This window comes from Antennarius striatus, chromosome 13 (assembly GCF_040054535.1).
Source record: "Antennarius striatus isolate MH-2024 chromosome 13, ASM4005453v1, whole genome shotgun sequence".
NCBI lineage: Eukaryota > Metazoa > Chordata > Actinopteri > Lophiiformes > Antennariidae > Antennarius > Antennarius striatus.
The window spans coordinates 20168610-20190127 of record NC_090788.1 but is presented as its reverse complement, the minus strand read 5'-3'; the positions used below and the strand labels follow the sequence as shown (position 1 = coordinate 20190127).

The 21518-nt window shown below is 38.4% G+C and overlaps 1 protein-coding gene across 1 annotated transcript in view; it reads right to left on the bottom strand.

The window, feature by feature from the left end:
- fstl4 (follistatin-like 4) overlaps positions 1 to 21518 on the bottom strand; it is a 159150-nt gene that overhangs the window by 120233 nt on the left and 17399 nt on the right. The window contains exon 3 of the mRNA XM_068331748.1: positions 16929 to 16962. Within this exon, the coding sequence (XP_068187849.1) occupies positions 16929 to 16962 (34 nt within the window). The remainder of the gene's footprint in view (positions 1 to 16928; positions 16963 to 21518) is intronic.

Below are 21518 nucleotides of genomic sequence, written 5' to 3'. Positions count from 1 at the left end.
TCAAGTTACAAATATTATAAATGTTTGTTTCTCTGTTATAAAATAAATCTTTTTAATCTGTCAGGTTATTAACCCCACAGAACTCCATCAATCAAGGATCAAACTATCAATGAATAAAGAAAAATAACATCAAACACAAGTTAGAACAATAACTTTGTTTTTTTGTCAAAGTTGAAATTAGTTTGATTACTGCATTGTGGGAAATGTAGCTTTTGGTCAAAACACACTTTTGACCTATTTATTTTTGGACATTCTGACTTTTTATGCTCTCGTGGGCCACATGAAATGATGTGGAGGGGCCACACTTGGCCCCCCGGGGCCTTGAGTTGGACATATTTGGTATAGACGATTAAAAAGTGTAAGAATACATCCTAAGACAGAATCATTGTATGTGTGTGTGTGTGTGTGTGTGTGTGTGTGTGTGTGTGTGTGTGTGTGTGTGTGTGTGTGTGTGTGTGCATGTGTGTGTGTGCATGTGTGTGTGTCTCACTAGAATGAAGTGGCCATTCATATCACCACAAGCATCGATGTTGCACTAAAGTCGTGCTTTTCTTCATTTCGACACCTGTTTGGATGAGTTTTATCTCCTCTAACCTTCTGATGACGGGGATGAAGAGGAGTCAGTACTTCAGGAAGCGCTGCGTTGTGATTTCGATCCCTATCTGTGGGGCAGTGAATAAGCAGCAGTCATTCCTTCTCTTTGTCTGACAGACTCACTATAAACTTCAGGGAATCTTAGAGGTGCCTTTGGGGGTTAAGCTCAGAGTTAGTTGAGAACATGTTGTGGACTGAATCCAATAAAGATCAATACAGCTTGGTGATGGACATGAATGCTGCTAGCCTTTCTCATCTGCAGTCAGGAAACCATCGCCGAGTGAAGGAATGGCTTTCAAAATACTAAATATTACTGCTGAGGAGGCTCCAATTCTGCCAGTGAATGTTGGGTGTGTTTGGTCCGGGTCTGTTTCAATGTCCTTTACTCGAATGCTTAGAAACATGGAAGCTGATCAGTTAAAGTGAAGATCTAGTTTTGATCCATATTCACACAAAAATCACAAACAGAGCAGAAAAACAAACATCGATGGATGAAAGAAAAAACACGCCTGATAGGGATCGTGTTCCAGGTTCAGCTCTTCTCTCATTAATCCCAGGGCAGACAAATGTTTCTGAAAAAAATATTTTTATTTCTGAAAGAAAGCAGCTTTCATTTGTCTTTCGTTGTTTCCCCTGTGCTTGTTTGGAAGTACGTTCCTCCCCCCTTTCTATTCAATGTGAAATGTGAACACACTTTTTTACCTCACTATGAAGCAGTCATCTTTCTAGAGAGGCTACGCTCTGTAGGCTTTTAAAAAGACTCTTCTGCTTTGTACAACTGTTTTTCTTGTTTTACTCCCACAAGGACGTTTTCACCTGTGTCCAATAAGTTTTATTGTTTTGTTTTTTTTGCAGGATTAGATAATTTAAAAAAAATATGTATTTATTTTTTATTTTATACACTGTTATAATTTATAATTATTTATAATTAAGAGTAGTATCTGCAAAAACACCAAGACAGATATTCACGACGCCTGGATTATTCTTGTCACATTCCTTAATGTTAAATTTAACGGTTCTTTCTTATCTTGTGTAGAACATCCATTGAGATGAGCTCCAGCCCCCCATGTGGCCGTGCTAAAGATGAGCGGTGGATGAATGGACGCCACACCTACATTATTGGAATATTCGCAATCAAGCCGTAGATTGTTTTTTTTATCCAATCAGAGATCAGGGTGGTCAGTGGGGCAGTGTGGCAAATCTAAATAAAGTCATTAGAAGAAGAAGCTTTTATTGTCACAGACAATTATACGTAGTGCAATTCTGGGAAACTTCTTCTCTGCATTTAATGTGTCTCTGAGGACCTGTGGGCAGCCGATCTGCAGCTGGGGATCAATATCTCTGTAAGGGAGACATCAGGAAGTAGTCTGGGAGGGGCTGGGGGCTCGAACCACACAACTGACGATAACTGAAGTCGCTCTGACCACCTAAGACACAACCACCCCACTGATTACTGACGTTATTTTAAATATATTTTAATTTTCTGTTGCCATTCGCTGAATTCCAACTTGGGAACGTTTTCTTTTATCCATCATCCAAAGTTGGAGCAAATTGGACCCTGGATAGTAGTTGTGACAACAGCCTCCTTCATGGAAATTTACCGATAAATTAGAATGAAGCTGAGAATCTGATCTATCCATCTATCCTCCACAGGGCCGAACATTTCACAAAATTCTCTTGAAATCCATTCAAAGTCTTTTAACAAACACACAAACACAAAATGACATCAATCACAGTCCGCTCCTCCAACTCCCGTTGGCAGACGAAATCATGAAAAGCCACAACAACAGACAGCAGACATGTTTTCAACAGACTATTCCCTGATTATGATCAGCTGGTGTGAATTGGATACCAGTTCATACATTTATAAAAGCATGACGCTTATGGAGACTCAGCATGAAGCCAGCAGAGATCTGCACCAAGGTGCATCATGATGTTATGTTCAGTTTTTCCAGAATTGTTCTTTTCCTAAATCCAAATAAATTAAGAGAAGAACCTCTAATAACGCCAAAGTGACAAAAAAAACGTGTCTACATTTATATTTTAATGAGTGTTAACATCGACAAGTAAAGAAAAAGAAGAAAAAAAACACCAGTAGAGAAGATCTGCAGATACTGCATTTTGCTTTGGTGGGGCAAAAAAAAAAAGACATCACCATTTTTCTCCCTCTTTGGCAAATATTTAAAGTATTTATAACTTCATTGAAAGATTATGTGTGTAAGTCATGTGCAATCTATTGGAAAAACACTCAGTGGGGGCATAGGTCCATAATTCTCTGTTCTCCATCTAAATAATACTGAGATATGCCATTAATGAAACATGAATGTAATTATATTTCTCAGAGCATTTTATCTAATATGCCAAATGAATGGGGAAGGAGACTGATGAGAACACAGCAGGAGTTAATTAGCCTCATCCATGCACAGAGGAGCTTCTAGGTGATGTTATTGCTTCGAGCTGATACCGCTTCACACACGCGCATGAACAAACTACTTCAAAAATGCATTTTAACTCGGTGATTTAATAGAGGGCAGAATTTAATGTGTCCTCCCAATGCAGGGACAAACAGAAGATTTATGAAGTACCTTAACTCTGTCAAACATTGACTCGAGGGGTTGCACGCAGAAACCAGTGCTTCCTTCAAACTGTGGGGGTTTTATTAGTCTGTAATGATGTCATGGGACGATTACTGAATGTCAGAAATGATGTACGCAGCTTTTAACTTTTCTGCAGGAAGGATTACTGCTACAAAAACTGGACGGTCGCCAGGAGGTCCTGCATTAACAGAAGGGTTTGACTCTCTTTAAACTGCTGTGATGATATAAAGATATGCATGGGGGTGGGGGGGCTGATGGTTATCTATGTAGAAACTACACTTTTAACTTTTAACTACCCATCCTCCTCCCCCTGTAATAAAGAATTAAATCACAATGACCATTAAGGTGGAAGCTCATTATCAACATTTTAACCGCATTAATTGAATGGGCCGTAATGAATTAAAACTGGCTTACATTATTATGGGATGAGTGAAGAATTAGAATGGGTCCCGTTCTGTGAATTATTTCCCTGAACCCGCATGTTGGAACGGTTCCACAACCGGATTCACACCAGAATGTGATCCGGTTCAGAGTGGAGGGTTCATGCAGAGGGCAGGAGCAGCGGAAATGGAACGCGGCACGTCGGGTCGAGAACAACTTCATCACTTGAACTGCAAACATAATGGGACGATAGCGGCGATTACGCCTGAAAAGAATATTTAATGTCTCAGATACAACTTTTCATTGAACTACAGACGGTGGGTTGGGCCCAAGGGTAAAAATCAATTTTTATTGATTATTGTCAAGCAATAAAATAATTCTGAAGTACTTTGATGATCAATTTATCACCTTGACTCTTTTTAAATCAAAATTCTCTTATTGCATCTTCCTAATGGCAACACGCTCACTGCTTTAACTGTTCTTCTGTGACATTAAACTGTTCAACACAATATTTGACGGTGTCATGTTCAGCTTTGGGGTGCATTCATCTACATTTAGGGCTGTAGCTCTAAACCAAAAACACTCCTTTAATTCGATGCGACTATGTTTTCTTCAGAATCTTTCTTCCTGGTTGGCTGGAATCTTTGAAAGTGGTGAAAAGGTGATGTTATTGCTGGCATTTTTAAAGTCTCCTGGGGATCAGGGGCAAAATGCAGAATGGGGGTGATGACAGGACCCGATCCAAAGATTTGCCTTATTTCCAGCAACCTTTCAATTTTTCAGTCAAAACTAGAAAATTCTCTACTTCCTCCTCAAAGATTTTAGAAACACCATTATAGAAAATGTTCACTATGAGCGTCAATACAATAAAAGCAGTAGCTGTAATCCATCTGTCTTTATAGTCCAATCACCTACAGAAGAGAATCTATAGAAATCAGCTAAGATGGCTGCATTATGGGTGAATGTATATACACATGACCAAAAAAAAAAGTTCTGATTATATAAATATGATAAAGACGGACTGGTTTGTAAAAAAATCTATCATCAAGAGGGAAAATGTGAGAGCTACAAGACAAATAGTTGATTACCTAGAATTACTGGAGCGGTCTGAAACGCTGAGACTGATATCAAGTTAGACTGGAGATGAAGGTAAGCTGATTAAGGTCAACACTCAGTACACCCACTCTGAATAATAAATGCCAGTGTAATAAGTTGTTTCTTCTTTACAGCTATGTGGGTCATCTGGTGTGATTAAAAACGCTCAGATTACTTCAAACCTTATCGCAGTTCATTTATAATAGATGCAGATTACATCTGTGGTACCAGAGTAATGCCTGTCATTAGATTACTGGGGTATCATACGGGAGAGGAGAGGATGGCTTAGTATTCATGTTACTAATGTGCATTATTTAAAAATAGTTTATCATTTTTACTCTTCTAAATAATTTAAACTGTTTAAACTGTTGTCCAGGAAACAGGTGGTTCAGATTTATCTCCAGAGAATTCAGCCAAACATTTTGAGTTAAAGACACTGAAAGTACTTATAATGCAGCAAAAACCAGGCAATGTTTTGGCTTTAAAATTATTTTCTTCTGAATTAACATAACAGATTAATTTGAAAAGGACATTTTTAAGCTAAAACTGATTGATGTTCAGCCGTCGGGAGCCAGAATATGTCGCGACTGTTTTATTTTCAGAACCTGAGACTTGGTGAGGAGCTCCTTGCAGGTTTAGGTATAACGCTGACTTCTCTTTAATTAGCGTTATCAGAAAGCAGTTGGGTTGTTTACTCTCATCCCTGTCCTCATTCAACCAACTGAGAAATTTGTTGTCCATCACCTCCCACTCGGGGCGACGTGTGAATTATCACTGAGCCGGATGAGAGACGTCTCACGCCAGCATCTCAGACTGAGCGTGCTACAGCAAAGGCAGCTTTATCTGATTCTATATGTGCTGCTCCTGTTTGGTATGGATGGTAACAGTTTCATTACAGGTCTATCCGTGTGTCTGCCTCTCTTCCCTCTCACTGATGCCCTTAACCAATGACACCTCCATTCATTCACTGCCCTATTTCCATCGGCTCGGCTTTGGCACCGCTCACACACCTGGGAGTCTTCCCTCCACTATTAAGCATTCTATTTGCACAAATTGCTCCATTTGTTGTTGGAATATGAAATGTATTTGGCAAATATGAGTGGCGGCGGCCATAGCTATTCCCTTGGAGAGTGTTTGAGATGTGAGGGATATTTCAGTCTTCAATGAGAATGCTTCTCCATGAATTTTCTGTCATTAAATATCAGGGAAAATTTTAGGAATTTATGTGAAAAAAGCAAAACTCCAGTCACTGATCCCAAATTGTTAATAGCTCAGTTAAGTTTAATTTTGTAAGTGAAACAAATACAATGGCAAAGCAAGGAAAAGGGTTAGGATTAAAGCTAACAGCTGTATTTACTTCCCTCAAACAGAAAATGCATAATTTAATTATTTAAAATTAATCTAAATAGCTGGATTGTGACATTCAATACTTTCGCTGCCACATCTGTCTGATATGAACAACACAAAAACACGACACGCCTCAGGTGTTTGATTAAAACTGGAGAACCTGCTCACATCCATGTAATGACACCACAAAAAACCACCATGTGATTATGAGGGAACGCTGACCAAAAAGATTTTTTTTTTAAAAAGATACATATTTGATTCTGCTTGAGTATTTCAGGTAATATTTATTTAGATCTAATAATAAAACAATGTTTTACAGGTTAGAAATGAGTGTTTGATATGTTCCAGTTTATTTGGAGTCAGAATGAAAACCAAGGATCCACATTTTTCGATGAAACCTGAAGGCAACACTGTTGATATCAGGGCCTTTCACTTAAAAAAGGACATCCATCTAAATTATCTGATGAATTATGTCTTGAAGTTTACGAGTTGAGCAAAACTGATCATTTGAGTTGATTTGGCAAACTACTATCGTAATTTTCGACCTATCCACCATAAATAACCAGTGGCCCATCTTCTCTCCCATCAGGGCTTTCTTATTACGCATTCAATTCTGGTCTGGCTTCTGCACAACGCAAAAAAACATACAAAAGTTGCTTGTTATATTTACTATTATTGCAGCTGCTGTGCTGCTGCGTCCCTCGGTAGCTAGCTGCCCGAATCATTTCGCATCAAAATCTGTTGAATGATAAATTATTCAGTGATTTAATTCCAGGGAAAGTGGCGAGTGTATCTGAGGAGAAGCAGCCCACCTGCCCAGCCACGGGTGCCAATCGGCTCCTCGGTTTGTAACTGACATCCATCACGCCACGCTCATTAATCCTCATTCAAACCAAATGGATCATGATCTTCTCTTCCAGTCTTGTATATATGACAATAAACACACAAAATAATCCATGTATCTGGAGTATGGAGGTTCTTTTCCTTGGGATACAGGCATAAAGTAGTTTGTTGAGATCGCATTCTCTTTCACAGCTACAGTCATTTTATGTATTTATCTGTTCACAGAAGCGGATGTGGACAAAGAGATCTCTAATTGCAAATTGAGTTCTAGAAGTGATCGTATTTAGGAAAAAACAAATACCAAATTGAAAGTACTTTTTTTTTAAATTCTAGTCAAAGTTCACTTGATTGACGCTCATCTCTGGTAATCGGCACTGGTATGACGCTATCTGGGCTCTTTATTGGCTCGCAACCTTTAATTTTCTCTCATTTATTTCATGTCAGTCCAAAGATTTCTATCCAACGCCTCCTCAGGGTCTCAAATCCAATGTTTGTCATTTAAAGATCTTTTTGCCAAACAGAAAGACAATGCATTTTATAAACACACCAACAATAAAAGAAAACTGCTGAAAAGCAAAAAAATGAAAGTAGAGTAAGCCTCACTGATGGACTCCAGCTGACAGGAATAAACTGCGAGGTCCTCCAGGAAATCTGTCACATTTACTGTGCTGGAATTTTTGCTTTTTTTGAGTTATTTTTGCGGTTTCTGATGATGTTTGCACATGAACACGTCTGACAGATGGGGTCTGGGTAACTTGGCCATCTGCTGTTAAGATGTTCTGGTCTAGGAAGACTAACATGTCAAGTTGAGATTACTCAAGGTGTAAGCGTGTGCACATAATTAATGTACGATGCTTATTAGTAGTTACCGTCAACATGGGCTGGTCTCCATGTGTTTCTGTGTGAGGAAGTCCAATCAGATCAATAAGCAGCTTAACGTGGAGAACCTGAAGCAGCGTGGCGTCCAGGACAAACTTATCAATATCAGTCCAGACTATAATATCACTCAGAGAGCCCGTTTCCCCATTACATCACTGCAACTACAAATAAAAATGTTATAGTTTGAACCTAATAATATAACTTCTGGAACCTGGAATTGTGTTATCATTGTGAGTTAAGGACAAACAGTACAGGTATACCTCAGCTTACAGTTAAGCCGTTTTTGATTATAGGTCGGTTTATATAGGTCACTATTAGTATATAAAAAGCATAGGTCAGTAGTAAACAATTAAAGCACATAATGTCATGTTACTGTACAATAATTAAGAATGAAAACACAAAATTTTATATGTTTAGCTTGTAGCAACCCCCGTTATCCGCAATACGGAAGAAGTAGCTGAAGATGATACAGTAATATTTTTTTTGTACATTACAAAAATAAACATTTAATTCTTGGTAAGCTTCAAATAGATTTGTATTAACCAAATATTATTGAAAATGCATCCATGAATAAAGCAGAATATAGAACTCCTTCAAAAGCTGAAAAAAATCACTAGTTTGCTTATTTTGACATATTTAATACATAAATCAATATTTGGCTTTTCATGTGTTTAATGTATGAAAATAAAATAACACAGTAAAATAATGAAATAAAAACATAATGATAATGTTGACATGACTGTGAAGTTAATTGAGCTTTTCTTTGAAAACCCACAGCTGAGGGACACGTGGAGGAGCTCCGGTGAGTCGACTCACGAGGTCCATTTACTCAATGATCCCTGAGGGTTTAGCTCCGTCTCTGTGCCTTCCTGTCATGTCATTAAGTAGATTCAAGTGTTGATCGTAAAGTGCAGAGAAGGGACAGATGTCATGTTATATACATGGAAATTATTCAGGATTGGAATTTCCACTGTGGCTGTTGCAGGAAGAATGACTTCAGAGACAGCAGAGACGACACCTGAGCAGGTAGAGGTGTGGACATGACAGCAAACAGGAAGCAGCTAATCAGAAACAAACATGCATGACTGAATTCTGAATATCCTGACCAGCAGTATGTTCTGCTGATTGGATGTAAACCCTGATTTAAAGCACAAACCCATCCTTCTTGCTCTTCATGTATGATCTTTCTACACCTACAGGAAGTACGGCAACACAGTAGGATTTGAAGTCAAACACATCCACAAGCGCTGTGGGAACCCGTGTGAACACATGAGTATCACCACTCAAGAGTGGATGTAATACAAATAATTAGTAGAGAAAACAAATTAAGATCATTTAACCCATTAAAATTTTTAAAAATAAGACCAGACAAAAAAAATGTAATTAACACTTTGTACAAAATAACTTGTGTCCTGTTTAAAGTTTTTAAATCTTGGTATAAAACAGTTTATGGTGTACCAGTCTAGCTTTTAGACTCTCTTTCCAAATTCACCCCAGCGGTGACACTTCTGGCTCTGTCCATTCAAGAGGTTTGGAAACATATTTTCAATCTTATTTTTGAACCTCCACTCAAATACCTGATTGTTAATTGAGATGCTTTTGGACTTGTTTGTGAGGAGCTGGCAGCTTTTAGTGCTCAGGCTCTCTGAAGAGACAGACAAGTTTCATATTGAATCTCTACAGCGGGCTTTTTTTTTTTTCCACTCGGACTTCAGATTTAATCAGTTTGATTGTGAAATTGAATTTTGTTTACTGATCAGCTGCTTACTTCATTGAATATCAATGAGGTGTGAGTAAAACAGTTTATGGGTAATTAATGTCGCTGCTCCTGATTCAATCTGCCTTTTCATTTCGCCTCAGATGTCCAGCTGGCAGCAGGTCATCAGTCACTGCGTGTTTCTGACTGGACCAACCAACCAACCAACCAGAAATCCATCCAACCAACCACAGCTATGGTTCAGATATTACTGCAATGTAACAGACAAGCGTAAGTGTGCCTTATTTCACACTGAAATCCTTAATCCAACAGTATAATAGTTAAAGCACAACAGGAAAACATTTGTATTTGATATTGTTAGACAAAAAAAAGTTTCTAAAGTTTTCATTTATGACATTCATTACTCAAGGTTTATGTCAGCTTTTTAGTGTGAAATTAAAAAAAAAATCTCAAACAGTCTGAAACAACATCATAATCAAACTATATTAGACACAAATCAGGAAGGATGTTTATTAGATAACACAGTATAAACTTTGGGAGGAAAAGTATTTAAGGTGAACGGTGTTTACTGAGTCATAGAAATATGACCTGACAGCTGGTTATTAATATTTCCCCCTCCCTGGAGCTATGCAAATACACTTTGTCCTCTGCTGAAGACACTGCTGGTCACAATAACTTATCCTAAAGCTCAAGCAGGCGCTAATGTAAAGTATACATCACTGTGCATGTGTGGTTGTTTATGCAGACCTTGTTTTTCTGTGTTGGCTGGAGGTTGAGGAGAGACAAGGAGCGGTGAGACCCAGTGAAGGGAAAAGAGCTGAGCGCAGAGGCATATCATCTGAATTCAGAAAGCAATCATTTTTGTTCTCACCTCATAAAGCCGTCTGTTGTTGATCGGTACGGCAGTAAAAATCAGGAGGCTGATGGTAAAGAATGAATCTGAAGGGTTTGTGGTGATGCTTGTATCAGAAAGCTGTAGACTGTATCATCCAGGAACGACTTCCAATGAGTTACAAGTAAAGCTTAATCACAAGTATAGATCTTTACAGTAGTTCCATGACCGATGTGAGAATATCTGTCCATACTTGACAGAAAATAAAATTTAATTTACTGGGACAGAAGTGTAGTTTGTTGTTCTGATGTCATCATATCATAAACAACATCTGATTGGTCAATTGAGCTGTGCAAAAATGACAGGTGGGTTTTTTTCTTATTTCAGTGTTTTTAAATAAAATTTAATATTTAAAACTATTTTGTTTAACAAATTTACATTTTTTTAAAAAATATTTATTTTTTAAAAAAACATTTTTTTAATTTAATATTTAAAAATATGTAATTAAATGTTTTTGACATTTGCGAAACTTAAACAAGAGTCATTTGAATGAATAATTAATCGGTAATGTTACATGCTAATGCTAAGGACAACAAGCTATTGAAGGAGAATGCTACGATATGGACAAGACAGAAGACAGCACAACCTCGGCCACATTTCTAAAGTAGGGGAAATATATCACCACAGGTTAAATATAGAAATGTGTCTCATTTTTTTGTTTTCTTTCTTTGCTTCCTGTGTTCAGAAAAGTTTTTTTTTTTTTTTAAACTATCAATTTAAAGATCTGAAGGAGGCTGTGAGGGAATTAATGCCTTCACATCTTCACCTGCTGATTCAGACTGTCAGCATGTGTGTGTGTGTGTGTGTGTGTGTGTGTGTGTGTGTGTGTGGGTGTGTGTGTGTGTGTGTGTGTGTGTGTGTGTGTGTGTGTGTGTGTGTGTGTGTGTGTGTGTCCAAGGGGCACAGCTTGCCCCAGTCAGAGTAAAGTGTTATTCAGAGTACCACTGTCAATCCCTCTCATTCCCTGGGGGGGGGGGGGGTACCCTCCTTAAACCCTTCAGCAGTATTTGCACCCACGTCCAACATGGAGCTTCCTCTGCTGCTTCATTCCACTTTGTCTTTGACTTTCAGACTTTTGGCAAAAAAAAAAAAAAAGATCTGTGTGAAACTTTATCTGCCTATGAATTAAACTGGAAAGGAAACACACCATAATTCCTGGGCCAATCAATTTTTGGGTTTCCTGACAATGTGAGATTTATTGCACAAATCATAACTTCACCTGAAGATATTATAATTCCGTAACCACGTCCACCAGGGGTGGGGTCTGGTTTTAGAAAAGACGGTTTCATTTTACTATTTTAATTAAGTCCTCAATGAACTTTTCGCTCGGTAATCTTTATTGCTTTGATTAACGACATCACATTTCACAGAGATTTACAATGTGTCGGAGATAGTACCTTTCAGCTTCCAGCCCCTGAAAATGTATTCTTCTTGCACGTTATAATTATGCAGGATGTCTCCAGGGAGAGCAATTTGCACATGACAAAATCTTACATATGCAAGCCCCCTCCGTCTAAGCTGGATTTGATTGGAGTGTATGAGAACACGCACAAACAGTGAGAAATCTGTATATGAAAAAGATTAAAGCTAAAGCTCCCCCAGAATAAAACACATTAAAATCCCAGAGTTGTTCTTTTAATTTGCGTTGCTTCCACATGTTTTGAAAAATGTAAATGTGGCCGCGTTCGTTTCTCAGCCGGTGGGTTTTAATGATTTCCTTCTCAACCTTGAACACAAGTTAGAGGTGATAGCATTCCACCTCTGCTCCATTATACAGCATCATCCTTCACATCACTTCACCAAACATACATCTGCGCTCTAATCTTGTTTCCACATCACTGCCCCCCCCCCTCCTCTTATACTTTGTAAAAACCTGCAAGCTTTGTAAAAATTACGAAAAACCACCTTGACAGTCAGTGGCTTCAACGGAGGTCAATCGATCAGGGATTTTTTGAACGACAGATATAACAATGATAGTTAAAAAGGAAAAATCAGATTAATGGTTGATTTAAACAATAAATCTACTTTTTTGTTATTATTTATAAGATCTATGAATCATTTCAGGAAAATGAAAGCAACCATTACAACCCTAAACTCTTTCTTTGCATGTTTCAAAGGTTTCTCAATATAAGGAACAATAACTTTTTTTTTAAACCTGTACCTGTCGTAAATGTGGACAATATTTGCACAAAGAATAATTCATTGATGTTTGGCTTTACGGTTTCTCAATCAAAATCTGACACAAACACACTGCCCATCTGTGTGGAGGCGTGACAACCATCTGTTGATTCCAGCTACGTTATGTAGATACAAATATGGTCTCTTTTATTACTGCAGCAAACAGAAAAAAATATGAAGAATTCATTCATTCATGCATGCATTCATTCATTCATTTTCTGAACCGCGTTCCTGCTTTTCGTGTGTCACGGGGGTTGCTGGAGTCTCTCCCAGCAGACTCTCCAGACGTGATGCTAGTGCATCATAGATATGACTTTCAGTCACAGCATTCTCAAGAAAGCAAACTAAAACCAAATTATTTTCCATCCCTGAATTCCTCCTTCAATTTCTCCTCCTCAACTTTTCCTTCCACTTTTCCTCCCCAGTAATTTCCTCCTGATAAGAGCGCCTCCCAGTCAACCTTGTCCCATCTAGTTTTCACCCAATTGCGATCTAAATGAACCACGGGACTGCTTAACGTTACATGCTTTGCCTCTTCAGATTGTTTTAATTTGTGACGGTAACAAACTCTGATTAAAACTCTGCAAAGGTTCATAAATTAAGCGCTCGAGGCCAGATTAACAGATTAATCACCGTTTCCTGGAAGACAAATGGGTAACATTCACTTTTCACATATGGATCCCATTGACGACAATAACACAGCTTGAGCAGAATCGGTACCGATGAAAATGACTAACGTTTGGGCCGGAGGTGGCTGTGCATCACTGGCTAGTAAAAGGTCAATTATAGAGGGTTTTTCTTTAAACCTTTCTATGCAATGTTATGAACTAATCTGCGATTCAGAGGTGAAGCAGGGCCGATGTTATAAATGTCATCTCCACACGAGGATCGTAGACACCACAATTAGGAGGAAAACGGTGGGAGTATCAGATATGGTAACAGAGGAAAGAAACAAGGGGCTAAAGTACTGGAAAATCCTAGAGGAACAAGCATCCAACTAATTCAGCCATAAGATCTACAGCATCATCTTCAAAGTACAGCAAACTAGTAAATTAAATTTGATTGCCGGATTTTTCTAGTTGATCTTTAGCAGGCAGCTGATAATTTGTCTCTCAGGTTGAATCAGCCGATGTAAATGGGGAAAAATGTGTCAGAAAATTAAAAAATACAGGTCCAGTAGACCAGTGGAGGTTTCCACCTCTCATCATTTTATTTCTGCTTTATTTAAGTCCAAGCTGAAAAAGCCAGAATCTTTGACATGTTAGATATTAGTAAATACTCCCTAATTATTTGAGTATTCTTGCAACACATTGGGGACACGTCCGGAGGGGTACCCTGCCTCTCGCCTGCAGCAAGCAAGCTTTTTTTTTTTTTAATTTTATTTTATGTTATTCTGATCCCCGAAGGGAAATTAAGAGCACTGGTTTAGAAAGAGCAGTAGACACGATCAATGTCTTTGTATTTTTTAGAAGTTGAGACAAACACACTGATTTTAGCCTAAAACCCACAGTCACACTATGACAAGAATGACACAAGGGTGCTGTGTTGGCATTGTTCCAACATTAGCTGTAAGAAATCACCACAAACATGGGATCGCATGAAATTAAAGGTGAAATAAACAACTCCTATATCAGGCTGTAATGAATAGTCACTAATTCACTAATACTAGGAATTTTACAGCTTAGTCGTTTATCCTGAAGATGTAACTGAATTAAGTCATTAGGTGCTGCTGATTTAATTTAACGCAAAGTCACAATATGGCAAAAAGCATCAGCTGCAGCTGGATGCTGACAGTAAGCAGATCATGATGTGTGAACGTTAAAGAGAAGATCTAGAAATGTCTGGTTAGGATAGTCTGGGGTGTTTGGGGGGGACCCTTGAATCAAACTAACACGACGCCGGCTTGGTTAACACATGTCGCGCCTGTGCCTCACCTAGGAGTTCTGTTTGAAGGCACTGAAGTTGATCGCAAAAAGGTCAAAATAGGCATGAGCAGAGGGCAGCTGGTGTGATGTTGTGTTCAGTTCAAACCCCTGGGAGTCATAGCAACAGGAAATCTGTTATTTGAAAAACATTATAGAGATACTGAAACATATCATCTTACTGACATCCCTGATCCAGTCCCTGACAGGTTCTTTTTATTCAGAGCACAGAGGATGAATTATGCACCAGAAGACCCGGCTGCTGGGGGGGCCACAGCTACTGTACACACATCCAGGACAATATTACTTTGTCACTTGGACCTTAAGCTCTGGAGACAAATATTAAAATAACACGGGCGCATAAATCCAGAGCTCTGACCTTCAGTCCATTGTTTTGCTTCTCCAGCGCTCCCATAAACTTCCTGCGTCTGCATACAGAATGAGTTTCCTGACAACAACTTTATGTGCCGGTTGTTCTCACAAACATAGCCTTGCTTTCACTTTAATGGTGAAAAACCAGTGCATGTGCTCCTGGTGCAGAGCTGCCTTTACAATAGTTTGCATCAGCCCACCCATCAAGGCTGATGTTTGAAAAGATTAACACAATTACCCTTTAGAAAATACACATTTTTACCCATAATGCAATGTAAAACAAATCAACTAAAAACAGCAAAAAAAGAAAGTAATTCATCAAATCCTATAGAATAAACCAATGCTAATATATATATGTATATATATGTATGTATTTGCACCAATATTTTTTTAAATTATATAATAAGCCAATGCTTTTCTCAATTATGAACAGGAAACAGTCAGTAAACACTGATCTTACACTCAATATTCCTACTGATGCATTTCTGTGGATCTAAATGCATGACCTAAAAAACGTATGAGAACGATCGGGACACGCACAAACGCAGAGTAAAACAGAAGACTTCATCTCCTTGAACACCTTTGGCAGCAGCTGAAACAGCTTCGTAAACCGAGCGAAAACAATTCAAATGCAAGACTGAAAAAGCCACTTGATGTGAAAAATTCAAAATGCTGATCAAGTATTGTAATCATTGTTCTATGCAGCAGCGCGCGCCCACAGGAACCGAACGTGGATCTCTCTCTATTGTCGCTGATTGCATTGAAAACAATCGTTTTATTATAGCTTTTAATGCTGAAGGTCCTTTTAATCCGGAGGTCGCATGAATGCAATAATTATATCCATGGCAGAAGCTTTATTTCTACTTGCTTAAAAATGCATAATCTCTTCAATGTTAATGGTGATCAGGGTGTTTTTTGGCGAATAAATTCTGTTGCAAAGGCATCATCGTCTTTAAAGAAAATATAAATGACAGGTAATAACAGATTGGGATGGAACTTTATGATCCTGTCAGTCAAGTTGACATCATTTAAGTTACATTTACCCCTGAGTTAATCCTCACTCTTGGGGGATATTTACAAAAAGAACATGAATAAAAGGAGAAACTACACCGCGCCTGGTGTTCGCTGCGACGAGCACAAATAGTTACCAGAGCGTTTGGTGTAACATCAATGGCTAAACACACAATTCAAGCATAATCCCAGTGTTGTTCTCTAGTTGGTTAAACTTCTGCAAAGGAAGTCCAAATGCGTGACTTGATTGGGGTTTTTTTCAGTCCTGTATCAATACATGCCATCAATCTTCAGTTTAATATCGGTAAAGTTATTAATCTCCTGTTAGAGCAGGTTGGTTAGAGTTTTAGTGCTTATTTCACATGAAAAGTAAATCATTTGTCCATCATTTATCGAAATATTGTTTTTATTAAGAAATCAGAGACTAACATCTGACAGACAAACAAACAAATAATCGAAAAATGATTAATTATTATTAATTATTAATTATTCATCATATAGACGTGATGACGACAGCTCCAGGTCAGAATCAAAGTTTGTAAATGATCTTTAGCGAGTCTAAGGCAGCCCAAACCGAGCAAACTCCGCTTCATCACTTCTGACAGACTGAAGACGGTTGAATAATTATTCACCTGATAAATATATGTTTCACCTCAGAGAAGGCTGGAAAAAGAGTGATGGCTGATGGCTGTGTTGTTTGTCTGCTGAGCTGGAAGAGGATGGGGGGGGGGTGAGCTTCACGCAAATAATGAAAATCTATCAGACGACATCACATGACGCTAGAGACAAACTCACGCCTGCAAACCCCACGTCATGAAACGGTGAAGCTGTTTCACAATCACAACCGGAGCTGATCTCCAACTATCCCTAAATATGCAACACCTGTTACTTCTTCATATTGTCAAAAATGGGATGTATACTTCATTTAATGGGAGCCATTTAGTCTAATTACCACCCAGTAGCATTGTCCCAGCAGTCAGTAGAAACAAAGAGTGTGACACAGTAACAGCAGAACAAAAATAAAATAAAGATTTGGACGGAGCACAACATGGCACATTTTGAAAAATGCTGTTTGGTTTGAACTCAGTGAGTGTACTCACAGTGATCGATGCGGCCGTCTGCCTTCCCCTTCTCCTGCAAACCAGAGAGCAGACAGAAATGGTTATTACAGGCTCAACCAAAAAAAAAAAAAACACCTTTTCTGCAGCTTCTCCCAAACTATTTGTTTCTCTCTGCCGTTTCCTCCTCTCTGACAGGAAACGAAGGTGAGCAAACACAAAAGGAACGACAAAGAAACGAGACAGAGCAGAGAGTGTGTGTGTGTGTGTGTGTGTGTGTGTGTGTGTGTGCGTGTGCGTGTGTGGTGGACGACAGCAGATAAACCAAAGGATCTTTTCTTTGGCGCTTCCCAGAATCAATTTGATCAGCTTTAAATTGGAAATACGCTGGATCATCTGTCTCTGCGTTGTGCTGGAATGTTAGAAGGATGTCAATTGATAATGATATTGATTTGTAGATTCACATTTATCATTACTAAATGAAATGATAGCTCGACTGATTTAGTGAGAAATGCAGGTTAAGCAGTTAAGAGATTGAAAAGGATGTACAAAAAATAAGCAAAAAATGTGTTTTTCTGCCTTTGTGTTCTCTGCTCTGCATGTTTACTCAGATCAGTGATGAAATCTTTATTTTGGAGTCTTTTGGATAGATGATAGATATATACTTTATTAGTCCCAGAGGAAATTGCACAATAATAAACTTTTATAAATAAGTTTATTGGTAAATCGAATAAGCGTCTGAAGACGTAGATGATTGCAATCATCTTATCTATAAGAAAATCAATGCACGAATGAAACATCTGTTTGTTTTGTTGGTTTGTTTGATGTCTAGAACTCTGCAGGAGTCCAGGTGTGTGTTTTTAGAGATTCTAAGCATTTTAATGAACATTGTGTGTTAGCCGCTGATCGCTCGTCAGTCTGCGTAAAGAGATCAAAACATCAGAGGCGATTTTAACATTCATGGGAACGACAAAAGCTGTTTAAAAATAGAATAGAAGCAGGTAGTCCGATGCTGCAGCACCCCCCCCTCTGAAGACACTAATGTGTGGCAGCAATTGAAGTGTTGTGACATTTTGTGTTTTTGTCAGTGATAAAACTCCGTCCCTGGCCTCCCAGGAGCCCGAGGGAGGGGCCCCTAACGTGGAACTCAAGCCGCTTTGCCGCCTCCTGTCATCGCCGTCTTCATCTCTACATGGCTCCTCTCTCTTTCTGCCATCTGTCCATCTTAATTGTAGACGTGTTTCCTCACTATGGTAAGGGGGGGGGGGGTGGAGTGTGCTCATCAGTGCCGTCTTCCATCATCTGGAGTGTCGCTGTTTAATCAATTGATTAGAGAATCAAACCAAGCATAGAGGTGAAAGAAAGGCTACCAGCCTCTTCTAAAAATACCCGTCTCCGCTCTGCGTGGACTCTCTAGGGTTCCTTTTTGTCACTTCCTTTATGTGTGCAGCTTCAGGGGATTTTTGATGGCATACCACCAATTAATTCATCAATAGTCTGATGCTGTTCTTTATCACGTTTCCTCTGTGGCAGAAAAAGGACTTGGAGGAGGGTGGTGTTTTCATGTGCGTCTGACTGCAGTTGTATTGTGTTATAAAGCTTGTGAGCAGAACGGGAAGAGCTCTGACAAAAAAAAAGAGGACGGGAAATTAATTACCTTCTAACCTCTTGAGGTTGTTCACACCTATAGCGCAGTAACTACACGTCTGTAGCAGGACGCATGTAAAAGTATTTCACCCATGTGATTGGTCAGGCACCAAAGGAATACAACAAGGCTGTTCTTCCGTTGTTTGTCTTTTTTTGAGTTGACATTTTGCTATATTGACTCATGAATAAGTTTGTTTTCAGCAATACGTAAGGAGTGCTGTTGCTATGGCTACAAACCAAGATCCCTGCTATTACCTGATATACTATAGACTCCATCATCATCCTATGAAGTAAATACTGGTGCAATGTGTTATTTTAAATCATATTATTTTATTTTTATTATTATATTTTTACTTTTTTTTTTTTTATTATTATTACTATTATTTTTATTTATTACTATTATTTTATTTATTACTATTATTATTATTATTATTATTATTACATCAAGCATTACAACTTTTTTTGCTGATCCAAAGCTTTATGAAAAAGTACAAAGTCTTCTTCCTGGTATCAAAAGAAATAAATTAGCAAGCTGTAGGTCTTCTGTTTTACCACTACTCTGAAGGACATTGTGTCCTTGGCAGTAAAATATGCAACAGCATGATCCAATTCTTTGGCTTGTTTGGATGTGGGATCCAACTTAATTCCCTTTGCAAATGATTGTGTGACAGTTGGTTGAGCTGGATCTGGTTCTACAGAACCAGCCTGGCTCTAAAGGCTGGGCAGAAATCTTACAGTAATAAACAGAATGGTAACCATATTAAACCAACATGTTATAGTCATGTGAGTAGTCATGTGACTAACATGTTTTTCAACTGGCGTGTGTAAGTAGCGAAGGAAGCATGTCTTTCACCAAACAGCAGGATTGGATTTGAAGTGGGTTTATTACTGAACAGACAGACAAGCCGGATTTCTCTGCTCGAAATTATGAAAATTATTTTGAAAGGATGTTTTCTTGACAGAAAATTGCTTGGAAAATGTACTTTTCCGAGCCGTCTATTGTCAATTTTTGAATCAAATTTTAGGTGCCACTTTGTGCCCTTGTTTCTTGCAGACATGGTGCTTTTTGAACAAACAATACATTTTTACGTTTTATCTAATATAATCTGATCTAATCTAGTCTAATTTAATCTATTCCAATCTGTAACCTAATCTGAATACATGTTTGCTGCACTGAGTTGCTCAGAAAGAAGGGAACAGTCTTATTTGAGTAAATCATGACAGTAACAACAAGCTAAACAATGAGTCAAATGAAACTGAGCCAAAAGAAAAATAAATTAAAGAAATAATTCTTTCAAAGAGATACTTCAGACGAAGTACAAAATATAATGAACAAATTCTTGCGTTTTCCCCATCCCATCAGTGCTGCTCGGTGGTACAGTCTGTCCTCCAAACATTTTCATTTATTCATCGTTCGTTCCCATCTTCCTGAGACAAAGTCGTAACAAGAGCTTCAAAAGCAGCAAAACAACCACATCTGAGTTTGGTTGTGCATTACTTAATACTGATATAACTATACATGATTAATCACAGTCAATTATTTGATTAGATTTTAATTGAGCCCATTAATTAAATATACCTTTTAAGCAACATTCAGTATAATTATTGTAGTGGATGTTTTTGTGTGCAGCCATTTAATCTGACAAGGTGCACAACAATAAAGTGATATCTCTATGCCTTTGTCAAATATAATCGATCAATATTTGTATTTATCAGTCCATATTTTTAAAAATCCGTGTGTGAATAGGATACTGATTGTTATTGATTGTAATTGCCATCTAATGGTATCACATCAAGCAGGCATGAGACAAATATTTCTTTTCTACTATTTTTGTGTTTTGCAGAATAATTTCACCATTTGCTGTTAATCTGTTAAAATCTCCAATAATTGATTTGACACTACTTTTCTCTCTTTATTGGTATGAACATGATTGACTCTGATATGACTAGCATCAGAAATGTTTTCCAAGTTTGTCTTATCGACACACTTCTAAAGTGTGAATTAACTAAACGTGATTACTGAGATGTCCTGTGGTCTTGAACGCCACACACACACACACACACACACACACACACACACACACACACACACACACACACACACATGCTACATGTGTGGAACAGCACTGTGTGTGTTTGGGCTCTGCAAAGTGAGTGAGAAACCGGATGATGTCAGCTCACGCATTGATGGAACAAACCACACGTGTGTCAACACGGATGATATAATAAACACAGCTCCTGTCTGACAGGCAGCGGCGACGCGGTGGAGGCGTGAATGTGAGATTCTATTAGCCTCTAGGAATTAAATTCTAACTAGATAACCTTTGGAATATTAGTGGGTTGTTAAAACCATGGACTCTTTATGTCTCTTTGTGTGGACTCACATTGATGGTCAGCTGGTGCATAGAAATGATCAATGTGTCTCTTCAGTGACACAAAAACCGAGAGGACGATGCAAGAAAGGGTATTTTCTGTCGTACGAGTCGATGTTAGTCTATATAACGTATTGCTGAGTCTTCAGTTCATGTTCCTGCTGCAGTGCGAGTGTCCATCCATCATGGAACTATACAGTAAATTATAGTCAGCCTGAGTGATTCACACCTCACCAAAGCAGCCCTGATGGTCAGTGGTTTTACCCACTCTGATAAATCATTATAAACATGAAAGATGTTGATCAAATTTAAAAACACGATGAAAATATCAAGCAAAAATATTGATTATCTAATGTGACACGGGATGGGCTGGGAAAATCTTGCTAGATCAGCCCTCTGCTCTGCACATGAGGGTGGAGTGGGGGGGGGTATGTCAGGATGTACCAAGAACTGTTAAGAAATGAGCTCTGGTTCACCGTTAGCATTACGATCCTGGACAAACGCTGCTGGTATTTACTGAATGTTAACGCCATCTAATGTAGCTGACATTTTCAAATGGTTGGTGCTAAACTGAGTTAGTGGGGTTGAGAGAGGTGGTCTGGTCCATGGACAA